The sequence below is a fragment of the Abrus precatorius genome, unplaced genomic scaffold (assembly GCF_003935025.1).
Source record: "Abrus precatorius isolate BTA unplaced genomic scaffold, Abrus_2018 Scaffold8, whole genome shotgun sequence".
In the NCBI taxonomy this organism is placed as follows: domain Eukaryota; kingdom Viridiplantae; phylum Streptophyta; class Magnoliopsida; order Fabales; family Fabaceae; genus Abrus; species Abrus precatorius.
In genome coordinates this window covers 31,761,335-31,782,328 of record NW_020874428.1, presented here as the reverse complement: position 1 = coordinate 31,782,328, position 20,994 = coordinate 31,761,335, and the positions used below count along the sequence as shown (strand labels likewise).

The following is a 20,994-nucleotide window of genomic DNA, read 5'->3' as shown; positions in this document are numbered from 1 at the left end:
TGATATATATATATATACTTAAATATTAGAGACACGTTCAAAAATATATATAAAAAGCACTTTTAAATATCTCTTAAACGATACACACCATTTTTAAATAAAATAGCTAATAAAAAAAGTTGAAACAATACCCTAATTTTTTTTGTACCATGTGAAATTATTAAATTACCCACAAATAATAACAATGACAAATGTAAATTAATATTTGAAGTACATTGATTAAAAAATACATTTATTAAAATGCCTAATGATGTGTTGTTTTCTTTTATAATTTTGAATATATCACTAAAATAATTTTAAATTAGTAATTTTTTAAGAAGTACATTAAAGACACCAATTAACGTAAATCCTAAAGTAAAATATAACATCACTATAGACCTAAAAAACACAACCTTATAAAAAATGTGATTCTTATTATTTTCATTTGTTTCTGTGTCATCAGAGGAAGAGAGAGAGCGAGAGAGAGCGAGCGAGCAGTGAGCAGGAACGACTCAGATTGCAGAAAAGCAGCGTGTATTGAAACAGATTGTGTTGTGAGAGATGAAATGCATTTGTGAAGAAGTTTGATAGTAATCTGAATCTGCTTCTGCATCATCGTAATAATCATAATCATAATCATTACCCGCTTTGAAACAAAAACGACCCACCACTTAACCTTTATGTGTCTGTGTCTCTTGTTTCCATTTACAACCACTCTTTCATCTTCTTCAGTTTCTGGGTCCTTCCTCTATTAGCCTTACTCGTTTTCAATCGCAACAAGTCACGACCTTTCTCCATCGATTTTCATGGCTACCACCAGCTCTTCCCTTTGCACGTGGCTCGTGGCGGCTTGCATGTCAGTCACGTGCGATGCTGACCGTCCCAGAACCTCTCACGCCATGTTTAGGTCTTCCAAGAGGTCTCGCAGACCCTCCCAATTCAACATTTCTTCTCTCTGTGGATCCACCATTCACGCTCTCTTCGAACCCTGCAATCACTACTGCACCTCTCACTCTTCCTTTTTTGGATCCAATTTCAATCGTAGACAGAGACGCCTCAATCGACTCACTCATTCTGGTAATTTCGTTTTCTCTCTTTATTTTCTTAAATTTAAATCTCAAGTTTGCATTTTTCTGAGATTGCTAATTATGCACTTTATTGGGTATCTTCTGTTTTTTGTAACTCGCTCGTTGATCGTCAAATCTGGGTTATGTCTTTCTGTTAGTAAAGATTGCGTTTTTTTTTGCTCTGAGTTGTTCATTAAAGTTTGTTCTTTTGGTTTGGATCTTTGTCTTAATTTTTATTTTTAATTATGTGGGGTTGTTCATTTGGTTTAATTTTGATGGTTGTCTCATACCTGCTCGTTGCTTCATTGGTTAAGGAAAATAATTTGGTTAGGTTAGCACTGGGTACACATGCGTCACTTGACTGCGTATAATTTGCCTTTCTAGTGTTTGTCGTACGAATAGCCATAAAAACCATTCTAAAGTTTTCATTAATTATTGATTAATGTTGTAGTTTTCATTTTGTTGTTGTTGTTGCAATTTCATGGAGGTTGTTCGTTGTGTGTACGGAGAATTACTTTTAACATGATAAAGCACTTGTGAGCTTTTTCTTTTATCTTCTATTTTCTGAAGCTGAAAGTTGGAGATATCGCCCCATGCATGGGCATCTCTCCCTCTCTGTTTTTCTTAGGGTGCTTTCCGTTCTTCTGTATGTTTGAACTTTAAACTAATTTTGATAATGTTTAGTGCATTTTTTTGGTAAGAGATTATTTCTGGAAAGTAATTGCTTATTTTTTTAAAACTCTCTCAGAAAGGTGGCAACAATAAGTGTTTGTTTCTTGAAAATAAGATAAACCAAAGACAAAATTAATGCCTTCATGAGCTTGGTGGTTGTTGAAACATGAAGGGAGGACAAATGTTTGTTAGTTTGGATACAAAATAGATAAATTTCTGGCAGAAACTGTGCCACGAGTGGTTTGGCCTCTTGTTCTTCAGTATTTTCAACTATAGATGGCCCTCTTTCTATGCTGATGCCCTTTGATCCCCCCTCAGGCCACCTGGCCAACTTATTTCCTATCACGTTGATCCATTTTGTATTTTGTTTTGGATTTCTCGTGAACCACTTGCTCAAGAGATGTGGACAAATTTGTGTAAATCTCAATCTGTCCATGATGTTCGTTCCCGACCCACGATCTAGGAGTAACTTCCCATGATGACCAAAGTGTGTAATGAATATCTACCTAATCTTGGGAAGAGAGAAAGATAGATTCTCACTAATTTTAGAAAATAAACACCTGGCCGATGTCTCAGTGTTGACTTGAAATGGATCTTTGACAGTTAGGAAAAATGCCTCTTGGATATGTATAGCTAGCTTGGTGTGGTCTGGTTTTTGCTATCTTTAATTTTTTTTCTAAATGATAGATAGAAGTTTAGGCTTGCTTCTATATGACAAGGTCTCAACAATTTTGTGAAGGTCCTTTGTAATGCAGTTTGCTTAAACCTAAGCATATTTATTGTTGGCCTGCAGTTGTATTCCCTGCCCAACATGATGAGCACCTTTAAGATTATGATTCCTTTAAAATTAAAATATACATGTCCAACTTTTTTTGTGGTAGACATTTAATTTCTTGCAAGGCTTATGGTATGCTTTCTTGAATGATAGCCATTTGTCTGAAATTTTGAACTCCAAAGCTGTGTTGATAAAGAAGGAAACCAATTTATGAACGTTATTTATATCCCATTATTGATAATAAATCTTATAATTGTTGAGTGCTGATCTATGCTTGGAGTTGTAAAATTTCAAGGTAAAACAATGGCTGTAGCTTTGGAACCTGCCCAAGAGGTCACAACACCCAAAAAGCCTCCTACAAAACAAAGGCGAGTAGTTGTGACAGGCATGGGTGTCGTTACACCACTTGGTCATGATCCAGATATCTTCTATAATAATTTGCTCGATGGTGTTAGTGGCATAAGCGAGATTGAGACATTTGATTGTGCAGAATATCCAACAGTAAGTTATATTTAATTCAAGTTTTATTTCCAGTTGTTGCTGCAGTAGATTTTGTTCTCAATATCATCTTTTCCAGAGGATTGCTGGTGAAATAAAGTCTTTCTCAACTGATGGCTGGGTAGCACCAAAACTTTCGAAGAGAATGGATAAATTTATGCTCTATATGCTAACAGCTGGCAAAAAAGCCTTGGTTGATGGTGGAATTACTGAAGACGTAATGGATGAGTTAAATAAAGACAAGTGTGGAGTTCTGATTGGCTCAGCAATGGGTGGCATGAAGGTATCTTGACTCTATTGCATGTGGAGATTCAACACTTGAGTGTAAAATTGACTTCTATGACATTCAGTAGCTTGATTTTATATGTGGAAGTGTCATAACATCTTTAAGAAGTTGTAACACCTGCTGGACTTCTGGATTGAATTTATGTCTAATGCAATACAAAAGGAGCCAGAAATATATTTTATCATGCAATCTTATGGCATTGATTGGTTGGTAATTTTGTTGTTCTTTTGTTTACTGAACAGGTTTTTAATGATGCCATTGAAGCTTTACGAATCTCATACAAGAAGATGAATCCTTTCTGTGTTCCTTTTGCAACAACAAATATGGGATCTGCCATGCTTGCAATGGATCTGGTCTGTTTAAATAGATCTTGGGGCACTGTCTTGGTTTTTGTCAGAAGTTCCTCCCCCTCCTTTTCTGGCCATGTTTTATTAAACTTCCATTTGATTTATGGATTGCAGGGATGGATGGGCCCTAATTATTCTATCTCAACAGCTTGTGCTACAAGTAACTTTTGTATATTGAATGCCGCAAACCATATCATTAGAGGTGAAGCTGTAAGTACTTTGTTTTTGTATGTGCTCTTGGCATTTGTGGAGTTCACATTTTTTCCCTGACATTTTCAATTTATTTTATCAAAGGGTGTAACAAATTTAACAAATATAAAATTTCTCTGCAGGATGTGATGCTTTGTGGTGGTTCAGATGCTGCTATTATACCAATCGGTATCCTTTTGTTACTCATTCTTTCTGGACAATGTGGAGTTATCATGCCATGATTTCAATTTTAATCCAACAATTGGTGCAGGTTTGGGAGGCTTTGTGGCATGCAGGGCACTCTCACAGAGGAATACTGATCCTACCAAAGCATCACGCCCTTGGGATATTGTAATACTATAATGATCCTGTTGCTTATTTTCCCTACTGAATTTGGATTTATGCTTGTCTTTCCTAATAATCTAGAGAGCTTAATTAACTAAAACCCCTCTAAAATTTTCAAGGTTCATCAACCCAACCTTGTATATCACAAAAATGTATGTTAAATCAATCAAATGGCAGTCAGCACATGTCATTTAGTCATGCTAAGAGATTGGGCAGATCTTCTAAACATTAGTTTTATATTCTTCTAAAAGATTTTCTATGTAGAAAGAATATCCTTTCCTCTTTAAAAGATTGCAATGCTTGCAGTTTTGGTCTGTATGCTGATCCTTTCCTTCATCTTGTCTTGCACTTGTGTTTCTAACTTGCTTGTGGTTATGATCTTACAGAACCGTGATGGATTTGTCATGGGAGAAGGAGCTGGAGTTTTGCTTTTAGAAGAATTGGAGCATGCTAAGGTACTTCAAATTTGATCATATACTTTGAGAGTAAAAAAGCCTAACCTTGTGTTAGGATGTACCTCATCCTTTAGTTCCTTCCAACAATATCAACACTTGTGCATCTGTTCTATCTTGTGTTAGGATTGTTGTCATGACCACTACCTACTATTTCTAATTTTCTCCTAATCTTTATTTGACATGTATATCATCACTAATTAAATACATCTATCGTTTTTGGCAATATACTTGTGTAATTTCCTAAATAATCTAGTTTTTAACATTGCAGAATAGAGGTGCAAACATATATGCAGAATTCCTTGGTGGAAGTTTCACATGTGATGCATATCATGTGACTGAGCCGCGTCCTGATGGTAAATTGTTAAATCTTTAAGGCCCTTTCTATTCATAATCTTAGAAAGATAAATCATTCATAATCATGTTAGTTACCTTGATATGAGCACATCTTGATGAGCATGAACATGATCTGGGTCTAAAAGTACCTCACCCTTCAGGATCTCTTGAGAGAACTGTGAAATAAGACGGGTGTGTTCATGGTGAATTTATTTATATAATTTAAATTTTATCTGGCATTTTCATCTTGGTTGACATATTATTGCTTTATTGTTGTAGTTCTTTTATGGTAATAATATTGATAGTATAAAAATTTAAAGCTGCAAATCCTTATTATAGCTTTTAGTAATTCATGCTTGTTTTAGTACTTGCATTCATATGGATGCCTTAGCCGCTATTTTTGTGGCATCTATCAATTTTAGCTCTGAAAAATGAATCCTTTTAATGTGAAACTGTTGCACTGTCTGGAAATGCAAGTGCATCTTCCATTTGTGTGTGTGATGTCCTAGAAAAGGAGGAAAGGGAACTGAAAATGTGTAGAGTTTGCTCCCCATAGATGCAGTTTCCCCTTCCTTGCACCTTTTTCTATTTACAAAGGATCTCTTGATTAATTAGGTGGTGAACTGCATAATTGAAGTTTATAGGTAGCTGATTGAAAATGGCTATCTTTTGTCATTTGAGATTAACTAAATTTCTGAAAAATTGGTTTTTGACCGAATTCAATACTGTTGTGTGATCCATGTTGCCAAACTCTCTTAGTGGGATAAGACTTTGTTGTTGTTATTGTTGTTGTGTAAACACAGTCTCGAGGGACCATCATATCTAAATTCTGCTAAGGCATTGTTCGAAAGAGGAGTGCATGGATGTTTTTCTAGTAACTTAAAAATTGCAAATGTGGAGTTTTTGAATCCAGATTCATCTCTTGTAACTTATGTTAATTCTCAGTGTGGTCTTAGACAGTCAATACCCCATATCATCCTATCTTCTTAAAACTTTGGAATGTTAATTCACTTGCATAACAACAATTCCAGAATAGTGAAAGAGATTAAATATATGCTGCCACATTTTCTTCATTCTTCCAGAGTTTATTTTTGTCGTACTGAAATAGCTTTTGAATACTTGTGTGCTTTGTTTAGAAAACTTGGTGAGGGCATGCTTAAGCTTACATTTATGTTTTCTTTATTCCATCTCAAACAGGGGCTGGTGTTATACTTTGCATTGAAAATGCATTGGGTCAGTCTGGAGTATCAAAAGAGGATGTGAATTACATAAATGCACATGCCACATCCACACCAGCTGGAGATCTTAAAGAGTACCAGGCTTTGATTCATTGTTTTGGACAAAACCCTGAGGTAAATTACACATTTTTATTACTGTTGTTTGCATGGTAGCCAATTCAAATGCAACTAAGATTTCCTGTTTTCTTTAATTGTTTTGATTAACTGTGTTGCTTATCATAATACAGCTAAGAGTGAATTCTACAAAATCTATGATTGGCCATCTGCTAGGGGCTGCTGGTGGTGTGGAAGCTGTAGCAACAATACAGGTGAAAACTAATGATTCACCTGCATATGAAATCTGTAGAGTAGCTAAAGTTTCACAACTTAATTTTTATATAACCTTTATTCCTTTATGCAGGCAATCAGGACAGGGTGGGTTCATCCCAACATCAATCTAGAAAACCCTGATCAAGGAGTGGTATGCTACCTATTCCACCATCCCTTTTATTTAAAATTGTATTGTCTCACATTGTTTATACGAAGTTTGGATTCTAAAATCATTTAATTTGGTTAACTCAAATAAAAAAAAAATAGGATGCTAAAGTGCTTGTTGGCCCAAAGAAAGAGAGACTGGACATCAAAGCTGCTTTATCAAACTCATTTGGTTTTGGGGGTCACAATTCTTCAATCATATTTGCACCTTATAAGTGAAAAATTTCAGAGTGCTACGTTCTTATTGTTATAAAGGTATGTCATTTAAAAGGAGTTTATGTTTTCCCTTTTATTTTTCTCTACTCTATTCTTAAGTTTATTTTTATCTTGCAGTTACTGAGTACCAAGACAATGTTATTGCATACTAACTTGAGTCTTTGGTTGGGTGAAAATATATGCAATGTGGATTACTCGGTTGGATCAGAAACTGTTGAAACACGCTGTTTGTTGGGCTTTAGGCTTCAGAATGAGAACGTTGAATGATTGATTTATATGGTGCTCATTGTGGAAGGGAGGGAGTGGAGTCTCTATCCACTGCTATAAATCCTATCTTACCTTGAATGGCTACAGTAGGAGTTGACCCTCTTTTGATGTAACCTTTTAACAACCATTTTATGGGATACACTCTTTTTATTCCCATGTACAAATAGACCCTCACCGCTGAATAACCAATTTCAGTGATTATTTAGTTCACTCATCGAATAGGTTTTATGCTTTTCACTGAAATTTTTATACCCTTGTGCTTCATTTCAGCTTTATGAGGATTTTGACTTTTGCCAAGTGGAACTGCCAATTTTATGAGAATTTCAATGACACTTCTGTTATAGCTTTTGACACGACCATTGTGAATTAGTATAAATGATTAAAATGAATCTAGTTCTGCTAATTGAGATTTTTCCCATGTATTTATCTAATGTGTTGTAGACTCAATATTAGGGTTTTGTTATCCTAAGTAAAATGTTTTTATTATATTTTGAAGAGGTTACGAAATTTCTTCTTATTTTTCATAATGCGTTAGTCTTGCTTTAAATGAATTTTATATCTCGTCAACGAAAGCAGAAATCCTTTTTGCATCTATTAATGATTTTGAATTTGAAAAAGAAAAGGTATCATAGCCCCATTGGAAAATGCAGGAAGAGGGCAGTGCAACAAGTGTATAAGTATTTATGTTTGATAATAAAAAATGCATACATAATCATAATCAGCTTATTTAGATAAACGGTCGCAATGAAATATAATAAATCCTTATTAAAAATTATGGTATTTAATTTTATTGATACACTAAATTAAATTCTGTGATATTTTAGTATTTTTAACAAAAATTTACTATACGTAAATTTTTATTGTCTTTGAGCATACGGATAAATAATTTAATCATGTAATAACTTCATAAAAACATTGTCATAAGGTTGATTTTAGAGTTTATTAAAAAATCTTAAATAAAACTTATTTAAAGCTAAAAGTAACTTTATAAACTCAGACATGGGTTATTTTCAAATGCACCTTTAGTCAAATAGTAGAGCCAATAGATATTCAGAGTAAGGTTTACTCAATATTTTACAGAATCTCGTAGATTTAAAATGTTGAATTTCTTCAATTGGATCTCAGAGAAATCCACTACTGGTAATAACGTCAGAAGTCGGGTACAGAAATTACAATACAAATAGCATAATAATAATTATTTCAGATTAATTGCACTTGTAACTTTCATTTTTTAATTTATATGCAATTGTGTTTGTTAGTTTTAATTATTCAAGTCTAAAAACAAATAAAATTTGATTGAAGAATAAAGTTAAATTTATTAATTTTATAAAGACTAAAAATACATTTAATCTTGAAATATCTAAACAATTAATGAAAATACAGATGTGTGAATACAAATTAATAAAGAAAATATACATAAAATATTTTTAAAAAAATTTCAATGAAACGGTTCCTCACCTATGCCATATAATTTCTTTTCGCAGAAACCTTTACCATGGCAAACGAGATCAAACCCGCAAATCCACTTCGTAATCTGCAAATAACAGTTGTTAAATTTAGCCGATATGATTTCGGCCTTCTACAAAGCTTCCTCATGTTTCCGACGACACACACTTATGTTATTCTGAACATAAGAGGTCTTCCCCGACAACGAAGACACAGTGGTGGGTGAGATGAGTGCAAACACACTTGAGAAAGATAGTAGTTACTAATGTAATTACCAATGTCAACCCCATCTCCATGGTTCACCATGAAGCCAGCAACAAATTCACGACGCTATACCAGTAACGGACTTTGGAAGATGGGGTGTAGAATTAATTAACACATTTGCTATAGATGGAGCCATTTATATAATTTCCTATTTAAATAATTATACAACTTCCCTTTAGTTAATTCATACAAATAAATGTCACGTTTCATATATTAATTATTGAATGAAATTTAAAATAAACTTTTTTCGCAATTGAAAAATTATAAAAATGTTTAGTAAATAAAAATGAAATTTGCTAGTAAGCCAATTATTAATTTTCATTTGTAAAGTTTCTTATTTGGAAGCTGTCTCGAATGGTCACCAGCCAACTAAAATTATTATTTTCAAAAAACTAAAGTAAAAAAGACATTTTATGTATATAAAATATGTTGATATATCATCACAGACCAAACTCATTTAACCTACAAATTCCATGGACCAACAGACGAATACCTTGAACCATATTCTGTTGAACATTCTGTGAGTAGTTTGAACAACAAAAAATGAGATAAAGAGAAAAAAAAATGTAATAAAATAATTGATATAATTGACTGAAAAAAGTGTGAAAAAATGTACAAAAATGTTGTATGAATGATAGTTGTTAGGTCTAAACCCAATCCCAGTACACCCCATTTCTGCTTATCGTAAAAAAAGCAGTAGAGTTGATTCTATAATGAAAAACTGCAACCCAAATGCCAGCTTTTGTTTTCTCATCAAGTAATGATAAAGATAAAACAATACATTTGATTTCGTTTTAACTAGATATACAGCTCGGGAGCTTCAAAATTGAGAAAAATGCAAATACATTATAATTATCTAATATACCTGCAAAATCACCTTAGCTACTACTTATATTTTCTTTCCCTTGCTGCCTTTCTTTTGAGTCCTTTTTAATTTCAAACTTTTTAGCGACAGCACACCGGAGGCGCTCTTGCCTTCAAGGTTTTTAGTCATCTTAACAACACTAGCCATACCTTTTCTTGCAGCAGACCGCTGTTGTGGTCGACGACTCATCATTTTCCGATCAAGTGGCCAATATGCATATGGTTCAAGTTTATCCTTCCTCTTCACATCTCCACCTGCTTTTCTGCTAGCATACTCCTTCCCTGTGTAAGCCCAACCAGAGTCTGATGTTTTTCTCCGCTTCTGGGCTTTAGTTCCAGACTTCGCAGACAAGTGACTATCAGGCTCGCTCTTAGTATCAAAATCAGGGTCCTCAGGTTTTTCTTTCCTCCTTTTGCCTTCCTCGCGAATAATCAAGCGTCCTTCGGAATCTACCTCAACCTCATCATCATCTAACCTTGACTTTCTTTTAAGATGGTCAGATGATATAAGAGCTGACCTTGTTTTCTGCCGATCAAGCAAATCAAGTGGTTCATCATCGGATTGGTCAGACAAGTGCTCAGGCAAATTCCTTTTTTGTCTGACATTGGACCTAGATATAGATCAAGCAATAACGTTAGCCAAAATTGACTGTCAGATTCTTGGCTGTATAGGTTCTATAGTACATACCAAGTCCTTCAAAATGTTTTACCACTGCCAACTTATGCACTACAATTTACATTAAAAAAAGAAAAACTAAATAACTGGAAAGCAGGCATAAATTAGAACCGGTACACCTTCCATTTTGATTACAACTATATCATTCATTGTAGCCAGAGTAACTAATCAGAAAGAATGAGCAAATTATAAAACTAAAACTTATACCGAAATGAAGATGCTGCCGATTTGAGGTGCAAGGAAGATTTGCTCCCTCTAGAAATCATGTGTTCTGCATCACTATTGTCATCATCTCCATCAAAATCCGAAAAAATTTTTGTATGATTCCACATACTTTGCCTGAAAAGAAAATATTATATTCATTGGCCCAATGCAACTTAAGGTAAAGTTAGCAGTTTCAATATAGCACTAAATTCACTAATTAAATGATTAAGGCTTCAATAGAGTATGATATCAAGAATCAGAAGGCCTATCATAGAACTAAAATAAATAATACGCTGTTAATGACAAAATTCACGAAACAAGGATGTCATTTTCTGTTTTGGGTAAAACAAGCATGTCATTTTAAAGACTGTGCAAGTCTTGTAAAGATTGCCAATGGACCAATCTTAAAAACAACATTCTTGTCCCATATTCTAACTTACTGGATATAAAAACTAGAAGTTCACCTGAGTTCAATTTGCACGCCACTTAATGAATATAAATGCAAAATGCTAGAACAACAATGTGGAAGGGGAATATTCAGTGTCTAATATTGAGATTTATAGAATTTAAACTATTGTCTTTTCCCTCTAATAATGCAAATAAATACATGATTGTTACCTGGAGGTGGTTGCTTTTGAAAGATGAGATCTAGTTTCTTCAGATTTAGCACCTCGACTCCTCTCTTTCCGTTCCTTGATCTGTTCAAAAAATGGATTGAAATTCCAAGCAAGACTTCTACATAAAACAATTATTAGAATAATGCTCAACAGACCTTGCGTATGTTGGAAAGAAGTTTCATATGTTCTTCAGGCATGACAGCTTTAACAGCCTCCAGCCCACACTTTGTGACAAGCATTCCCAAAAGAAGCTTAACCTGAAAAGAATTTGAATCTTACTGTTTACAATATGAACAAGTAGTTTAAATTCTGAAAGAATGGTCATCCACAACAAATCAATGAAACTATTCTCTTTGTTAAAAATTATCACGTCATACAACCACAACAACCTTTGCCTTGAAATTATTTTTGGTGTTGTTTTGCCACTTCAACAAACCCTCCACCATACTCTTCAGGTGCATTTGCAACCCATCCACTTGTGATTTGGCTACTAATACCTTCAAAAAACCTAGATTGGCCTGCAGCAATCACACTCGATTAGTGGCACCAGGAAATAACACTTTCTGCAAGCAGTGCGTTTAACCAGCAGAATAGGCAAGGAAAAAAACCTTGATTATCTCTTTATTTTTTCTCTGGAGTAGAAGAAATATGTGCGGGAGCAAGTCGAAAGCAGTTAAAACAAGATCAGAGAACTCATATGCCAAGCGAGCTAAACCTTTGGCTGCTGCACTCATCATATGTGGGGTTTCCCCAACAAGGCTGCCGGCAACCTGAGCTCACAAAACAGCACAATATCAAATTACTCTATATATCTAGCTATAGATCTCACTGTTCAACCATAGTGAGATCAAGATGATATCAAGTCAGTCAGACAAAATAAAAGAAGTGGAATGATATTATTTTACACTAATCTACCAATGAAGATATAGAAGACAGCTTTCAATTGGATATTTACCGTGTGAAAAAAGTCATCCAAGTTTTTTCTGTTTCCACCTTTTTCCTCATCTCCAAATGCATGGGCAATTTCAACAAGTATATCGTAAGCCCTGTTCCTAGTTTTTTTATTAGCCTGCAAAGGTTAGCATCAGCGACCTTAAGTTTATAAGCTATCAGTGAGCAAAAGTAAGGTCCACACCTAATTATTCTGTGATTCTTCTCTAAATACAAAATGCACACAATAGTTAAAAATCAATAAAAATTGTCACAAACAGCTTATTACCATAGCAAACACAAGAATAACCATCCCATTCCATGAATACAGAGATAAGATGAGCAACAGTATTGTATTGAGTATATACAAAGACCAAAAGTCAAGATACTCAAAATGCAAAGACAGAAAATAATAGTACAAGTCCATAGACAAAAAAGATAATAAATTAACAAAATATACACTACAAGTTTATAGTAGGAATTCTAAACAATATAAGCAGAGAAAACAGTGGTGTCATGAATTTTAAACATAAAGTAAGGTACAGATATTGGTGGATATTTATTGGCACACTATTGATTGCAGCATGCAACCCTCTTGACCAGTCATTTGCAGCAGGCCATAACAGCAATAAGTAGCAGCAGCCACTAAACTGACAGAGACAAGGTTTGATCAGCCATCAATTCAACCAAAAGTAATGGTCGACCAAAAGAAGTGGAAAAATGTACAAATGATGCAACAAAAAACTCAAATACACGGGCTCACACTTTACATTGGCCAGAACTCAACAGACTAGCAAAATCTGAAAAAAAAAAAACTTGAGCCAAGTCCAAAATTGACCAAAGCAATAAGTTGACATGCTTTTATATGATCAAGTGTATGGTAGCAAAATCCAAAAATAGAGCCATCTGTGCTTGCTGAACCTGACAGTATTATGTGTCTGCTTGATAGGCAGACATCACTAAGTTGACATGTTTTCATGGAATTGCAAATACTTCATAGAATCACAAGAAGCTAATTATATTTATCACATGGCTCTTATCCAAGCAACATAAACCTCCAAACACTACAATATACATGTTATGAAAACCTGGTTGGTGCTATTGCATGTGCAACAGTGCAACACTGGTTAACAACTATGAATGGCAGAAAGTTCCAGTTTGGATCATTAAGGATGACAGCAAAACTCCCACCCACCAAAACATGCACGGGGTATTAAAGAAAATGTGCCAGCACCAGAAATAAACCAGCAGAGGGAACTTCACATTGAATCATTTATTTTAAAGCAAGGTGGTAAAAACTAAAAATTGACCAAAGCTGCATGAACAAAAACTTTCCACAATTAACCGTACATTACCTCTTTAAGAGCAAGTATTATTTCAGTAAGGAAAGTGTTGGTTCTTTCTCGCCATTGGTCCAGATTATCCTGGAAGCAGTGCATAAATTTGAGATTTTTAATGTTCACACAAGATTGTCTGTCAATAATCTACAAAAAGATAGAAGCAATAGCCCAGCTCTGAATACCTTCAATTTTGAGGCATGGACTATTAAGAAGTAAAGACAATCAAGTCTATGACGTTTGGCAGAGAAATGACATGAAGGAAGAATTTCAACCATAAACTTTAGCAGTTCCTCAAACTTCAATGAAACAAAACTATCTGAGCTCTGTCAAGAATAATCCAAAGAGAAATTTGTAAGCATGAAACTAGCTCGGCAGTGAAACCACCAATCTTCTAATTTAATAAATTTGCAGAGCTCCAAAATAATCTACATCAATAACCCTTGATGTTCATTTCAACAACTTAACCATCACACAAAGTGTAATTATACCTAGATAATTAATAAAACCCAAATACCCAATCAATTTATTTCCTGACACTATGCATATCCATGACAGCAACAGTGATGGAAGCATTTTAGCTAGGAAGTCATAACATAAATTTTAAATGACACACTTTAAATATGAACTTATTTGGAAACATTCATGTTAAGCCGAAAATCAAATAAAATGAAGTAGAGAAATACCCTAAGAATGATTGAAAGTACTTTGTATGCCTTCTTCTGCATGACACCTTCAACATCCTGCAAACAATAATAACTGTAACCATCCTATCTTTCATGTGCTGAAAAGGGGTTTGAGAAACTCCTTGCAAAAACACTAAGCACTGTATATCACAGTCAAACCTGCAATGCTGGCACTATTGCTTGAAATAATAGGGCAATATCTTCATCATCTAAACCAGGCAACAGTGAAACCACAAGATCAAGAAATCGTGCCCTGGGATAAAAAGAAATTCTGTTAAGTAAATGCAAAACAAAAACATATGATAATTTATGTAAAATGAAAATGTGACTGACTAAAAAGAGTTATAACTTCATGAAAAATCATTTAGACACACTGGAGATAGATAGATGATATCAACACCTTAAAACTGATGGAGACACGTTATCATCAATCTGCATAGAATGAGAATTTTTGGTATTGCCTACTTTGCTCGCCTTTAGAGTGCATTTATAAAGCTTCACCATTAACTCCTTGAATAAATTGCGTACATCTGCTTTATCTGCTATAGAAGCAACATCACCAAATGTGCACTGTAAATGAAGCAAAATCATCACTGTAAGTCCGTAAACCCTTCATTTACAAATTAAATATAACAAAGAAAGGACAATTCAATTCTCAGCTCGCATGTAATGAAGACAAAGAAAATGTAGAGCACTTACACTGTTCCTGAAAAGGGTGCATTAAACCATGAAATATTAATCATTCCCAGAACTTCCAAAAACAAGTATAGATTTTCGAATAGTTATCTTTCAATTTAAAAAATAAAAATCTAAGGCATGAAAAAAGCTGCCACACATAAACATTTCCAAAATCACAATTAAAGCAATTCTTGTGTAAGCACAGTGCCTATAAAAAATATCAATCAAAAACTCAAGATAAGATTAAATAACTTGAGCTTTTGATTGACTGTACCTATAGCACTGTGCTCATGCAAGAATTGCTCTATCTCCTTATTACATTCACAATTGATGACCAGAAACTTGAAAGAACGCATATAGAGCTACTATTGATACAGATCAATAACCTCTTCAAGGCCTCATGATCACACTTTAATTTTCTAATTAAGGAATATTATTCAAAAGAAAGGAGAACATGTGTCCACATCTATTTACATCAACCATGACTAAAACTTAATGCCTACTCATATGAAGTGAGCTCAGAAAATGATATAAAAAAAAATGCTGATGAGAATCATTTCTTTGATAATGACCTGCATATCTACCCAAAATCTATACTGCTCCAATATAGTGATCAGCATAGGCCATTGTCACAACCAATTTACACATAATAAGAAAATCTGGTGAGCATAAAAAGCTGTATCAAATATGGAATTACAGTGAAAGCTGAAACGTGCTCTGGATGATAAAATGATGAATATCACATATCTAGGCAACAGAAACCAAGAGAAAAATTAGAGAATAACAACATGCAGGAACACAAAATATTGTGTCAGACATACATTCGGCTCAACTACAGTACATTGAAGCAACTATTCCCAATATTTTTAGTTTTAGTACCTGCAGACAACCACCATCATCTTTCATAGTTTGCAGGAATACTTCTGACAGGTCTTTTAACCACTTCTTTGCAGATGACTTCAGCACATATAAGTTGTCAAGTGCAACCTGCTGTGAATAATGTGCCAAAACTTGTTCTTTGGCCAGATTTTGCCCAATATAACTCTTGTCATTTGAATCAATATTTTTGTTTTGATGAATCAGAAGCTGCAAACTAGTACATATTATTCCACGAATATCAGGTTCTTCTTTCAGCTTACTACGTAAATGTTTCTCCAGATCCATGAAACTTTTAGCAGTGTCTGAAGGGTAGTTGCAAAATGAAGGTAGCAAAGACCACAAAGAGTATACAAGTGCATCTGCATTTCTTGATGACACCATCAGACCTTGCTTCTCAAGCTGCAAAATGTACAAAGAAATTCACACTGTGTACAAGGATAATATTGCACCTAATAATAATATATATTATACCTTTTGAGCCTTCTCCCTTACACACTTAATCATACCCAAAATCACTTCTGTAAAATAGTTTAAAGGTGCACCAACAATATAATGTTTGAGAATTGGAAAAAGCCAAATATTTGCATCAGCTAAATCCTCAGCTTCCAAATTCAGCGGTATAAGAGACAACAAAGTTTCAGGTCCCATTGCAACAAGAGCTGATCCGAAGCACTCATGCAGCTGCACGTTGTAGAATACTAAACACATTAATAATTTGTAGCACATAAATTATAAGACCATACAGGTTCCCAGATAATCGAATAACAACCAACTTATTGATGAGCTACTAACTAAGAAATTAACCAAGAAAAAGTAATAAACTCATTGTGCAACACTTATTAAACATAAAAATCAACAGAATTCAATAGGGCAGCTTTGACCAGCTATATTTTGTAATTGGCTAATCATACAGGCATCATTCATTAACAGCATTAAATGGCCCTATTAATACATATTACACAGAATAAACCCAGATATGTCACTTAGAACAACAGGATTGCTAAAAACTACCAGTTTTCTTTTGAATCCCCCAGATCATAATAGAATTAAAAAGACAAACAACGTTTTATAGGTCAGCTAAAATGGGACAGTATTCAAAATTGGGCATACAGTACTGGCTACGAAAATAGAAAATATCCAAGCTCACAGTATAAGATCTTCAGCTTCACATTAACATAGCTAAGAAAAATAAACGCAATTGTCGAAGAAAAGATAACTAGACCTGTTTCCTAAATGGAAAACCTTCATCAGGAAGCTTCTGCACATCTTCCAAGTTTTTGAGTATTCCACTCATAAAATATGGAGAATAATTTCCTGAAATGATAATTGCATAATATCAAATATTAGTAACAAGATACCAAGCTATTATTTGAAGAAAAAGATTACAAAGAGACCACAAGTCAGAAGCTGATGAAGAAACCATGAAATGGGACTGCACCAAGTTTTAGATAACTTAATCAAACTATAAGAAATAATACTTCTTAACTCTTCAATGACCAACCAGAAAAATTAATAAGCCAATGAAAGAAAGTAGAACACGACCTGATCCACATTTTGTATAGTTAAACAATCAAAATACCTAGTGTGTGTTAGGATTAGTTGTGAGAAAAAGATTATTTTCCATAATTGATTATAGTTACAATTAATTAGAGCAATAAGTATTATGTTTAGATATGATAAGAGGTTATTCTAAATAATCTATTTTGTTTAAATGGTCTAAAAAATCACTTATTTTAAAGTTGAATTATACAAAAAGGATATGTTATATGCCATGTTATCAACTTACTGTCATGATCAAATTTATGTTATATGCCATTGTGTGATAAAAGCTTATTCAATAAATGCTTCGTTAAGTTGATTACCCAAACACATAAAAATGGGAAAACAAAAGGTTAGCAAGAAAATTATCTAATAGGTTTTAATCATAAGTTCCAAAATTTTGCTTATGACAAAAGAAAAATTCCCATTAAAAAACTACTTTTCATCACTTCGATTATTTTACCAAACACAAGATTTGAGGAGGAAAAAACAAAATCTTTTCCCCTTAAAAAAAAACCTTTTACCATCCCAAATAATCTCATCCAAACACGCACCTAATTTATCAAACATAGATGAAATAACTTGAAATACTCTGTCCCCGACAGCAGTATAATGATAATCAAGTAAGCTCTCAATAGTTGCACAAATTTTTTCAATAATGGTTGGCGCTGACTTCCTTGATTCTCTGTTTTCACTCAAACCAATCTGATCCACTCCTTGTTTAATCAAATTTTCATCAATACAAGAATTTATCATGCTCTTGAGTGCATCAGTTGATGCGTGTATAGCCTCTTCATGTTCAGATGCCAAAATATCTGCATAGTTAGAAGTACATCACTTCCATAATTGCCATTTGAAAACAGGTAACAATACACAAAAACACAACAGAATTCATAGCATCTTACCTTTGAGGGCATTAAAAACAACAGGAAGCTTAATAACACATATTTGTCGGTTAACAGAATAAATTTTATTCATTCCAGCATCAAGTAATCGGGCAGTAAATGTCATTGCATCTCCAGACATCTCATTTGATGAGATAGAAAGAGCCAACGAGATTAACAACTCAAGTAGTGCTTCAGGGGAAACTTCTGATGTTGGATAAACACAGAGAAAATTCAAACCATCTGTTATACGCCTTGTGACTAGGGGTTGACGCAGATCCAAGAGAGTTTTGAAGTACTTAAGAACACTGGTCTTATATTTCAGTGACAAAAAAGGAAGACATTCTTTCAAGGCATCAAGAATATACAGAACCTGCTGGGCTCCCTTAGTTCCTTCACCAGCATTTGCATTTGCTCCACCAGCAAGCAGAAGAAATCTTTCAAGTAAGTTTGTGACTCCTTCACTTGCAGATGCCAGTAGAGAAGTATTTTGAATGTTCAACAGGACATCACGAAGACATAAATGGGATTGCCTTCTGACCTGTTGAAAGATATGATTAGCATACAACATTCAAGTATGTACCACAGTATAGCAAACATTTTGCTTCCTTCGTCAGGAACCAGAACCAATCAGAGGTCCTGAAGTAACCTTCCTACAAGTAAATGAACTTTTTTCACCCTCAGCCCCCGCGTTACATCAACATAGAATTTTAAAACATTAATAATCATTACATTTACACCATTTCAAGAAATTAAAACAGCAAAACTAGTCCATACTATTACCACCTGTCTTAGACACTAATTCAGAATATCAAGAGTGACGACCCAAAAATAGTGACAAAAAAAATTATGACAACCATGATGGAAGATTTTACACTAGGCGGAGCCAAAACAAAGGCAATGCACAATTCCTATTAAAGTTTCATTTAATTAAAACAGTCCTACAAAAATGGAGGCATCACTCTCAATAACATCCTATAGCACGGCCTCCTGTACCAAATAAATCTCCAACTTCCACTGGCTTTCTATCACTCGCGTAGCCATTGACTCAATCACACTCAAAATTCAAAAAGATAAATTGAACCGAAAAACACAGAAAATTCAAGCTAATTATTCACATGTAAGTAAGTACCTTAGGCCGTGAATCAGCAAGGAACCCTAACAAGACAGTGAACAAAGGAGACACGTCAGACCAGTCAACACTTTCTCGGTTGATCAACAAATGCGAGAGACACTTCAATGCGGAAATAACTGCACTCTCCGACACGGATGGAGAACGGAAAACTTTAATTACAAGTTCTGACAAGAATTCTCTCTGCTTCTTCAACACAGCGACGGGTACTCTGGTGATGACGAGAGAGAAGATGGTGAGAAGCGCGTCGATGATGTGGTTGGGAGGGTTGGGTTCGGATGCGATGCGGTCCAGGGAAGAGCATGCAGCGCCTAAGTAGGCGACCGGAGAGGAAGGTAGGTTGTGGTCTTTGAGCTCCTGTGACATAGCGCCGATGACGGCGCATAGGTGCTGGTGGTTTTCGTTGGTGGAGTTGGCGAAGCGAGAGAGGACCCAATTGCATAAATCATCGTTCGCTTCGTCTGTGGTGAATGCGGGTTCCTCCCATTCGATGCCTTCCATGGCCGATAATGAACGGAGTTTGATCACAGTGCAGCACAATAATGCGGCAAAACCCTAGCTTGCTAGCTCACAAGTCACAAGTCAGCAAAGGTTTATGCACACGCTGGAATTAAGAACAACCGACTTATTGTTATCTCTTTTCTAACTACGCGGGAAATATTGGGCCCTGCGGCCCAGACCAAACAATATTGTATCAAATTCGCACTTATTATTTAGTACAGAAAGTTATTTAGAGGCCCAAACTCTTTGACAAAAAAACAAAAAAGAGGTTGAAACTTTCGTCACCCCCCCCCCCCTTTTCAAATACATTATTCTTATTTTTAAAAAATTCAAAATATCCTTAAACCATTTTCGTTCTTTATTTCAGAAGATTTTGAATTTTAGGAATTATAATTATTTCAAAAATTTGATTCTGAAGGTGTGTCTATAAGAGCTCCTGAAATTAAATTTCTGAAGAGTTTTTTTTTGTAAAAGATATACCTTTTGAAGATTAGTATCCGAAATATACTTTCATAAATTTATTTTTTTTAAAGTGTTCTCAAATAGTGATGTGCATAAATTTAAATATGCATATTAGGGTACTTTTGAAAAAAAATTGCAAAGAATATAATCAGAGTGTAAATTTAAAAAGGAGTGATACAAAATGTAAGAGCGCAATTTTTTAATTTTAAAGTGAAACTCATAAAATTTTCATCAATTTTAGTTAATAAAAAAATAATGTTCCAATTTGTTGTCTCGGTTGAAAATGCTGCAATTTTAAAGGAGATGGTAGCTAGTCCATGTAAGAATCTCATGATATCATCTTACGTCTCGTAATTACAAAGATCAGTTGGCAAATGGTTTCCAACCAACCGCTATTTGATAAATAATTTTAAAGATTCTCTCACGACTTATTAGTCAAACTTACGAGTATTCAACAGTCATGTGCCACAATTAAGAGGTACAGATCTCGGTCCCACATGTCACGTGACTGAACTTTCGTAGATTTGCCAAGAGAGAAAAAAAAAAACCAAGAAAACGTATATGCACGTGCTGATGTCTTACTCATGAGCGTTCAGCAAATCGTGAGTAAAGAAAAAGTTTTTTCTTCAACATGGTCAACTTTTTTGAATGTTACGAGAAGGGAAGTTATATATTGTAAATACCATCTAAACTTGGATCTGGTTGATGAATCTGACAATTCAATAAAGAGTGCACAGAAAATCATCACACATTT

The 20,994-nt window shown here is 34.4% G+C and overlaps 2 protein-coding genes across 4 annotated transcripts; one reads left to right on the top strand and one right to left on the bottom strand.

The window, feature by feature from the left end:
• Nucleotides 1–410: 410 nt before the first annotated feature.
• On the top strand, nt 411–7,562 carry LOC113874892 (3-oxoacyl-[acyl-carrier-protein] synthase II, chloroplastic). Of its 2 annotated transcripts, none has more exons than XM_027513145.1 (14): nt 411–1,056; nt 2,789–2,994; nt 3,071–3,274; nt 3,520–3,630; nt 3,739–3,834; nt 3,957–4,002; nt 4,085–4,164; nt 4,545–4,613; nt 4,882–4,966; nt 6,144–6,298; nt 6,412–6,492; nt 6,585–6,644; nt 6,761–6,913; nt 6,992–7,562. In XM_027513145.1, exons 1-13 carry the CDS (start codon nt 786–788, stop codon nt 6,875–6,877), a joined length of 1,581 nt encoding a protein of 526 aa, XP_027368946.1. In that variant the 5' UTR covers nt 411–785; the 3' UTR covers nt 6,878–6,913; nt 6,992–7,562. The 2 variants fall into 2 exon arrangements, with proteins under 2 accessions (XP_027368946.1, XP_027368945.1); XM_027513144.1 differs by having other exon boundaries at nt 436–1,056; nt 6,761–6,912; nt 6,987–7,479.
• A 1,860-nt stretch (nt 7,563–9,422) lies between these two features.
• On the bottom strand, nt 9,423–19,889 carry LOC113845814 (RRP12-like protein). 2 transcript variants are annotated; one of them, XM_027473414.1, is made up of 18 exons: nt 19,278–19,889; nt 18,167–18,686; nt 17,816–18,076; nt 16,945–17,036; nt 16,194–16,403; nt 15,723–16,121; nt 14,566–14,735; nt 14,325–14,418; nt 14,166–14,222; nt 13,665–13,805; nt 13,498–13,566; nt 12,168–12,281; nt 11,821–11,982; nt 11,602–11,730; nt 11,368–11,469; nt 11,214–11,293; nt 10,599–10,730; nt 9,423–10,326 (listed from the first exon to the last, which is right to left on the bottom strand). In XM_027473414.1, the coding sequence occupies exons 1-18, from the start codon at nt 19,776–19,778 to the stop codon at nt 9,741–9,743; spliced, it is 3,819 nt and encodes a 1,272-aa protein (XP_027329215.1). In that variant the 5' UTR covers nt 19,779–19,889; the 3' UTR covers nt 9,423–9,740. The 2 variants fall into 2 exon arrangements, with proteins under 2 accessions (XP_027329215.1, XP_027329216.1); XM_027473415.1 differs by having other exon boundaries at nt 9,522–10,326; nt 11,602–11,720; nt 11,928–11,982; nt 19,278–19,842.
• Between the last annotated feature and the right edge of the window lie 1,105 nt (nt 19,890–20,994).

Excerpts from the sequence above, each read along its gene's own strand:
- LOC113845814 (XM_027473414.1), bottom strand. The coding sequence starts at position 19,778 with ATGGAAGGCATCGAATGGGAGGAACCCGCATTCACCACAGACGAAGCG. Across the intron at positions 16,122-16,193 it reads TAAGGGAGAAGGCTCAAAAG|CTTGAGAAGCAAGGTCTGAT; the intron begins GTATAATATATA and ends TACATTTTGCAG. Across the intron at positions 11,731-11,820 it reads AAAATAAAGAGATAATCAAG|GCCAATCTAGGTTTTTTGAA; the intron begins GTTTTTTTCCTT and ends TGATTGCTGCAG.
- LOC113874892 (XM_027513145.1), top strand. The coding sequence starts at position 786 with ATGGCTACCACCAGCTCTTCCCTTTGCACGTGGCTCGTGGCGGCTTGC. Across the intron at positions 3,835-3,956 it reads ATATCATTAGAGGTGAAGCT|GATGTGATGCTTTGTGGTGG; the intron begins GTAAGTACTTTG and ends ATTTCTCTGCAG. Across the intron at positions 6,299-6,411 it reads GTTTTGGACAAAACCCTGAG|CTAAGAGTGAATTCTACAAA; the intron begins GTAAATTACACA and ends ATCATAATACAG.